We start from the raw sequence: 7,944 nt of genomic DNA on the forward strand, positions 1-7,944 counted from the left end.
TATATCGGGTAAAATTGAGAGAGAGACAACAACAATGGCGGTGGTTGGTGGTTTGAAAATTGTAGTGGCGATGGTGGTGCTTCACCACCGGTAGGTGAGTGTCTGATCGGAAGGAGAAAGAGTGCATATTTGGGATTTTTTCCCTTTGATTCTTAATCCCTAGAGAAAGAGATCCTTTAATATTAAATATATGTATTTTTTAAAGAGTAAATTACTGAAATCGTCCCTGTGGTTTGGTCAAAATTGCACGTTTGGTCCCTAACTTTTTTTTTGCACTCGGATCGTCCTTATGGTTTGATTTTGTTGCGTTTTTTTGTCCTTGTGGTTTGATTTTGTTGCATTTTTCGTCCCTTACATACATAAAGTTAGGGACCAAACATGCAATTTTTACCAAACCATAGGGACGAAAAACGCAACAAAATCAAACCACAGGGATGATCCGAGTGCAAAAAAAAGTTAGGGACCAAACGTGCAATTTTGACTAAATCACAGGGACGATTTCAGTAATTTACTCTTTTTTAAATAAGGCAAATCTTCATAAATGGCCTCTGTGGTAGTGAAATGACAGAAATACCCTTCATTTAACGGTCAAAAGCTAACGGAGTTAACGAAAATAACCAAATATTAAAAGTTTTGAAACACAAGAACGATCCGTGAGATTGTTATAAATTAGAGACCAATCTTCAGATTTTATGAAACCACGGACCTTTTTGAAGTTTTGTCGACATATAATGTCACTTTATTCGGAAATTCTCGAAAAGTTCTGGTAAGTTCCAGAGACTATACCGGTTTCTTCCAGACGCCTCCCGAGTCCATCCACATGTGTATAAAGCGTTTTATCACCGTCATTCTTCATCAGTTATCAAAAAAAAATTCAAATACTTAGTAAATTCGGACAACCAAATCTCCATAAACGAGCACTGATACTCACTAATTCGAGTCGTTTGATTCTGATTGATTTCGTACGCACTGATACTCACTAATTCGAGTCGTTTGATTCTGATTAATTTCGTACGCTATTGAAGGACTGTTTAAGGTAATAATAAGATATTCTCTTCTCCCCCTGTTTTGTTATGAGTTTTTCTATCTGTATTGTATTGCACGAATTTGCTTGATATGATAACATTTTTACTCTGTATTCGTTTAATCGTAATCCATGCTCAATTTTTTATTCTGCGATTAGTCATGTACCGTTACTTATGTCTTTTATAAGTTGAAACTCATTGATTTAGATGTTTTTAGTCCCATAACAACGACTTAGGGCAAAATCTACGTTATGAAATTGACGATGTTTCTTCTACTCTGCCTATCAATTTGGTAAATTGGAAGATATATTCTGTTATTAACAATGAAATGGTGGCAAATTTCTAGTATAACAGATGATTTTTCTCTTTGTCCGGTTCGTCAATTTTGTTATCTATGTTTGTTCAAGTTTAGACACCGAAAGATCAATATTTCTACTTTGATGTTCTTTATTAAACACAAACTGATGATCTTGTTATTGCGTTTGAAGGTTTTTTAAGAGGCATTATCAAACATGAATCCTGACAAATTCACCCACAAGACAAATGAAGCATTGGCTTCAGGTCATGAACTCGCAATGAATGCTGGACACGCACAGTTCACACCACTACACATTGCAGCAGCCTTAATTTCCGACCCTAATGGCATATTCCGGCAAGCAATAAGCAATGCCGGTGGTGAAGAAACAGCTAATTCAGCCGAGAGGGTTTTCAATAAAGCCATGAAGAAACTCCCTTCCCAATCCCCTGCTCCTGATGAAGTTCCAGCAAGTACTTCTCTAATCAAGACAATTCGTCGTGCACAGTCTTTACAAAAATCCCGTGGTGACACCCATTTGGCTGTGGATCAATTGATTTTGGGGATTCTTGAAGATTCCCAAATTTCAGAACTTTTAAAAGAAGCTGGAGTTGGTGCATCGAGGGTGAAAAGTGAGGTAGAAAAGCTTCGGGGTAAAGAAGGGAAGAAGGTGGAAAGTGCATCGGGTGATACTAATTTCCAAGCTCTTAAGACATATGGTCGTGATCTTGTAGAGCAAGCTGGGAAGCTCGACCCTGTAATTGGGCGAGATGAGGAAATTAGGAGAGTGATTAGGATCTTATCAAGAAGAACTAAGAACAATCCTGTTCTTATTGGTGAACCTGGTGTGGGAAAAACTGCTGTTGTTGAAGGATTAGCTCAAAGGATTCTAAGAGGTGATGTCCCAAGTAATCTTGCTGATGTAAGAGTCATAGCATTGGATATGGGAGCTTTAATTGCTGGAGCCAAGTATAGAGGGGAGTTTGAGGAGAGATTGAAAGCAGTTTTGAAAGAAGTGGAAGAAGCTGAAGGGAAGGTGATATTATTCATTGATGAAATCCACCTTGTTCTTGGAGCGGGTCGTACAGAAGGATCCATGGATGCTGCAAATCTGTTCAAGCCTATGCTTGCAAGGGGTCAACTCAGGTGCATTGGTGCAACCACTTTAGATGAGTACAGGAAATATGTTGAAAAAGATGCTGCTTTTGAGAGACGTTTTCAACAGGTTTTGGTAGCTGAACCTAGTGTTCCTGACACCATAAGCATTCTCAGAGGGTTGAAAGAGAGATATGAAGGTCATCATGGTGTTAGGATTCTTGATCGAGCTCTTGTTGTTGCTGCTCAGCTTTCAAGCCGATACATAACTGGTATGAATTGATTCCATGATTTGTTTTTATTGATTTGAACTTGTTCTTCTTAGATCATATATATGGTTCTGATGTTGCTTGTTAATTTATATAATGCAGCACGTTTCCTACCTGATAAGGCTATTGACCTTGTGGATGAGGCATGTGCAAATGTTAGGGTACAACTTGATAGTCAACCTGAAGAAATAGACAATCTTGAAAGGAAAAGGATGCAATTAGAAGTCGAGCTTCATGCTTTGGAGAAAGAAAAAGACAAAGCAAGCAAAGCTCGTCTTGTTGAAGTGAAAAAGGAGCTCGATGATTTAAGAGACAAGCTTCAACCATTAATGATGAAATACAAGAAGGAAAAAGAACGAATCGATGAAATCCGGAGATTAAAACAGAAAAGAGAAGAGCTTTTAGTAGCACTACAAGAAGCAGAAAGAAGATACGATTTAGCAAGAGCAGCAGACTTGAAATTCGGAGCAGTTCAAGAAGTGGAAACCGCAATAGCAAAACTCGAAGGAACAACAGATGAAAATGTGATGTTGACAGAAACAGTGGGACCCGATCAGATAGCTGAGGTGGTGAGTCGATGGACCGGGATCCCAGTGACTCGACTCGGAACCAATGAGAAAGAGCGGTTAATCGGATTATCCGATCGGTTGCATCAACGGGTCGTGGGTCAAAACCAGGCGGTGAACGCGGTGGCTGAAGCGGTGCTGAGGTCACGAGCCGGGCTCGGGAGGGCTCAACAGCCGACCGGGTCCTTCCTGTTTCTGGGTCCCACAGGTGTTGGAAAAACCGAGCTTGCAAAGGCTCTTGCTGAGCGGTTGTTTGATGATGAGAAGCTGATGATTAGAATCGACATGTCGGAGTATATGGAGCAGCATTCGGTGTCACGGCTGATCGGAGCTCCACCAGGGTATGTTGGTCATGAAGAAGGTGGTCAGTTGACCGAAGCTGTGAGGAGAAGACCTTACAGTGTTGTGTTGTTTGATGAAGTTGAAAAAGCTCATCAAGCGGTGTTCAATACGCTTCTTCAAATGTTGGATGATGGAAGGTTGACCGATGGTCAAGGTCGAACAGTTGACTTCACAAACACAGTCATCATCATGACTTCGAATCTTGGAGCTGAGTATTTGCTAAAAGGGTTATCAGGGAAAACAACAATGGAGAAGGCTCGGGAAATGGTGATGGGAGAAGTGAGGAAGCATTTCAAACCGGAGCTTCTAAACAGACTTGATGAGATTGTGGTTTTTGATCCTTTGTCTCATGATGAGTTGAGGAAAGTTGCTAGACTTCAGTTGAAGGATGTGGCTGTTAGGTTAGCGGAGAGGGGTGTTGCTTTGGGTGTTACGGAGGCGGCATTGGATGTGATACTGAATCAGAGTTATGATCCGGTGTATGGGGCAAGGCCGATTAGGAGGTGGCTGGAGAGGAGGGTGGTGACTGAGTTGTCTAAGATGCTGATAAGAGAAGAGATCGATGAGAATTCGACTGTTTTCATAGATGCAGAGATGAATGGGGAGGAATTGAGTTATAGGGCTGAAAGGAATGGTGGAGTGGTGAATGCTGCAACAGGGGAGAAATCTGATGTGTTGATTCAGGTTGTGAATGCAAATGGAAATAGTGGGGCGCGTAGCGAAGCTGCACAGGCTGTGAAGAGGATGAAGATTGAGGAGGTGGTTGATGATGAAATGGATGAGTAAGGTTTAATGTGTTTTGATTTTTGAATGTGAAAGGTCGTTGTAAAAAAAGTTATGAAGATTGAAGAAATGGTTGTGATTGTGAATATCAGTTGGCCTACAATGCACAAGTAGCCATTTTGATGGCCACAATATTAGCATAGTATAGGTGCTCATTGTGCTTGTAAAATTCAGGCCATTTTGATGTGATGTATTTGTGTATGATGGGGTTAGGAAGTCAATTGAAGAAACTCATCTTTTGTATATAAACCTCCCAATCATATGAATGATAAACTAGTATTTGACTTGTATCTTGTGTTTGGATTTTATGTACTGTTTTTGACTTTTGTATATTGGTCTTGAACGAGAAGGGTCAACCCGATGCAGCCACATGTATGGGTTTTTTTGTGTAGCATATTATATGTAGATAAGACAAGGGACCACAAATTGTTATTGGAACCAGTGGCGGCATGAGGCTGTTAGCAATATAGTTATACACAATATAATATTTTGTATATTATTATTAAAATAAATCTGCAGTTGCTATATATAGTTATACACAATGTAATATTTTGTATATTATTATTAAAGAAAATTACCAGTTAGTTATATATAGTTATATATAATGTAATATTTTGCAATCTTAAAGTAATTTTAATTGTGGAAAAAAATCAAAATCTTATTATAAATTTTATAATTTATTGAGAAGTTAAGAAAAATATATATATATATATATATATATATATATATATATATATATATATATATATATATATATATATATATATATATATATATAAAAGTTCAAGTAAATGTTATAGAATTTTATAAAACTAACCACAAACATCAAACCATAACAAACATAATAACGATGCCGATAGATTAGTGGTGCGTCCCTCTCACTGAAAATTATCATTTTGCTATCTTGAATCTTGATATCTCGTTGAGTTATTAGTCGTCGCCTTGTCCTCGTTGAATCAAGGTTAATGTCAATATGATTATTATTTTAACATGAACGTTTAAGTATATAATTTTTTTTTTTTCCAAATACACTCGTATTCGCATAATATATAAATATTAGCGGAGAGGTACGTCTAAACATTGATTGGAAGATAATGATTTTACAAATAAGCTTTAAACATGTATATATAAGCATTGCTATTAAAATGTTGTTTAAATGATCAAAGGGCTTCTAACCCAACAGTATCAGGTGTTGCCCTCTCTTTTTAACGTCGAGGGTTCAAGTTACGTCGTGGAGATATGTGGAATTAGATGTTAGTTTAGAAGCATATTAGATTTGTCGGTTAAACAAACATGTTATCTAAATGCTTATTTCCAATAAAATTTGCAAGTTTCATAACATGTAATAATTATAAATTTATTTAAAGATAACAACGGATGTTAGAACGAAAAACTTTTTACAAAAAAATAGATATTAACATAAAAGATTTATACTTAAAAGAAAAGTTTTCAATGATTTCTTAAATATAGATCTTCTTGAAGTTTCATTTTTCCATCATGAAATGAAAACCACATTAGTTTTCAAAAAAAGAAAAAAAAAACTCTTTAAGGAAAACTCGAATGTTATCAGTTGGTGGCAGACTTACTTTAATCAAATCGGTGTTGGGATGTTTGGGTATCTATTATTCTTCTATGTTTTGGGTGCCTATGTCGATTTGTAAAGAGATGGAGAGGTATCGAGCTCGATTCTTTTAGGGTGCTGAAGATCATGAGCGTATTATTCATTAAGTTAAGTGGAATCTTATGTTAAATGATAAAGAGCATGTTGGACTTTCCATTGGGGGCTTGGGTTTGTTTAATCTTGCTTTACTTTATAAATGGAGATGTCGATTTTTGAATGATCAAAATTTGCTTTGGGTTAAGTTAATTAAAAGTTGTTACGGTAGTGATGGTGGTTTCTCGATGGGTACTCCTAATAGAACTAAAAGTGGGGTGTGTATGGGTATTGTTAAGTTAGTGTGGAAGATTCATCATAACAGTTTAATTCCTTATGATGTAAACAGATGGGGAATGGTAATAATACAAGATTTTGGAAGGATGTTTGGTATGGTGATATCATGTTTCAATCTCGGTTCCCCCTCCCTTCCTCCCCCTTATTTTTGTTGTAGCTTCTAATGGTGATGCTTTGGTTAGTGATTATTGGGATGGGAATATGTGGGATATCCATCTTTCTCGTAATATTGAAGGTGGTGCCTTACTTTCACAACTTCACAATTACTAGGCATGTTGGGGATGGTTCAATTGTCTACTCGAGATGATTCTTGGTGTTGGAAGATTGATATAGAAAACGTCTTTTTAGTGAAGGATGCGAGATCTCATTTGGATAGTTTGAACCGTATGATATGTGACTCTTTTACTAGATAGAATAGATTTATTCCAATTAAAATTAATATTTTTTTGTGGAGATTGGTGTTTGATAGATTACAAACTAGAAGTAATTTGGATAAAAGAGGGGGATCTTCATTCTTTGTTGTTATGAAGAAGAAATCGAAGATGTGGATGATTTGTTCCTAAGTGTGATCTTGCAAGATAACTATGGCAGGAACTTTCAAGTTGGATGGATTTGAGTATTCCAAGTTTTCATTCCATTTTGGACGTGCTACAGTGGATTTTTAATCAAAGATCTACTCGGTTTTTTAGGTTAATGTGGACACTGTTTGCGCTGCTTTGATTTGGGCGTTATGGACGTACTGGAATGTCATTGTCTTCGGAAATGTGAAGTATAAGAAGGATATTTTATTTGATTATATTGTTTCGTTTTCTTTTAACTGATTTTGCAATAGGAATCGTAAAGCTTGTAAAAACAGGAATGAGTGGATGCAAAATCTCCTTATGAACTAATTCTTTTTCTTGCTAGTTTTTGCTATCTTTTTTATACACATATAGTCGTTCAAAAAAACACATTAGTTTTGTTCATCAAGTTGTTTCTCTTATTTTCTTCAGAATGTACATGATATAGACATTTCGTGGTTCACTAGATTGAACACCGCCTCAAACTGTTGATACATTAATCCCTATGTTCCTCTTCCTTACGAGGGCTCTTTTTCTCGAGTTGCAAATGTAATGATGTAAGCTTCCCTTTCTTTGTATACCTTTGAAATATTTTAGATATTACAATAATAAACTTTGTTGCATGAAGTGTCCTGTAGTTGTTGTTCCCTGCTGATGAAGGAGCTAAAACGTCCATGGAATGGAAATAGAAACATTGGGAAATTTATTTGGGGGTTCATTTTGTTAGTGAGCTATCGAGACCCCTATAAGGCTTAAGATCTTGAGGGTGGTACACCAGTAGCTGAAAATGGTAGTTGTTGAAGGCCAAGAGTTGATGCAACAATACCAAGTCGAGAATATCACACATACTTATAAAGCTAGCATTTTTTCTTGAATCTCATGCATTTGAAACCCCTATTCTTTTTTTTCTTTCACCACATTCATTTGAAACTCCCATGACTTTTCAATTTCTTTATAATAATAATTATAATTTGGTAATTAGGTTAAATAAATATCAAATCTAAAGTGTATTCATATATAAATTAATTTTTAATATTAAAATAATATCTTTAATTCTA

At 36.4% G+C, this 7,944-nt stretch overlaps 1 protein-coding gene across 2 annotated transcripts; it reads left to right on the plus strand.

Annotated features, from left to right (window-relative positions):
• Positions 1–768: 768 nt before the first annotated feature.
• LOC111879684 (chaperone protein ClpB1) lies at positions 769–4,662 on the plus strand. Of its 2 annotated transcripts, XM_042901308.2 has the most exons (4): positions 847–917; positions 967–1,036; positions 1,514–2,687; positions 2,787–4,662. In XM_042901308.2, exons 3-4 carry the CDS (start codon positions 1,538–1,540, stop codon positions 4,376–4,378), a joined length of 2,742 nt encoding a protein of 913 aa, XP_042757242.1. In that variant the 5' UTR covers positions 847–917; positions 967–1,036; positions 1,514–1,537; the 3' UTR covers positions 4,379–4,662. The 2 variants fall into 2 exon arrangements, with proteins under 2 accessions (XP_052626490.1, XP_042757242.1); XM_052770530.1 differs by having other exon boundaries at positions 769–1,036.
• The last annotated feature ends 3,282 nt before the right edge of the window (positions 4,663–7,944 follow it).

Source organism: Lactuca sativa, chromosome 4 (genome assembly GCF_002870075.4).
Source record: "Lactuca sativa cultivar Salinas chromosome 4, Lsat_Salinas_v11, whole genome shotgun sequence".
Lineage (NCBI taxonomy): Eukaryota > Viridiplantae > Streptophyta > Magnoliopsida > Asterales > Asteraceae > Lactuca > Lactuca sativa.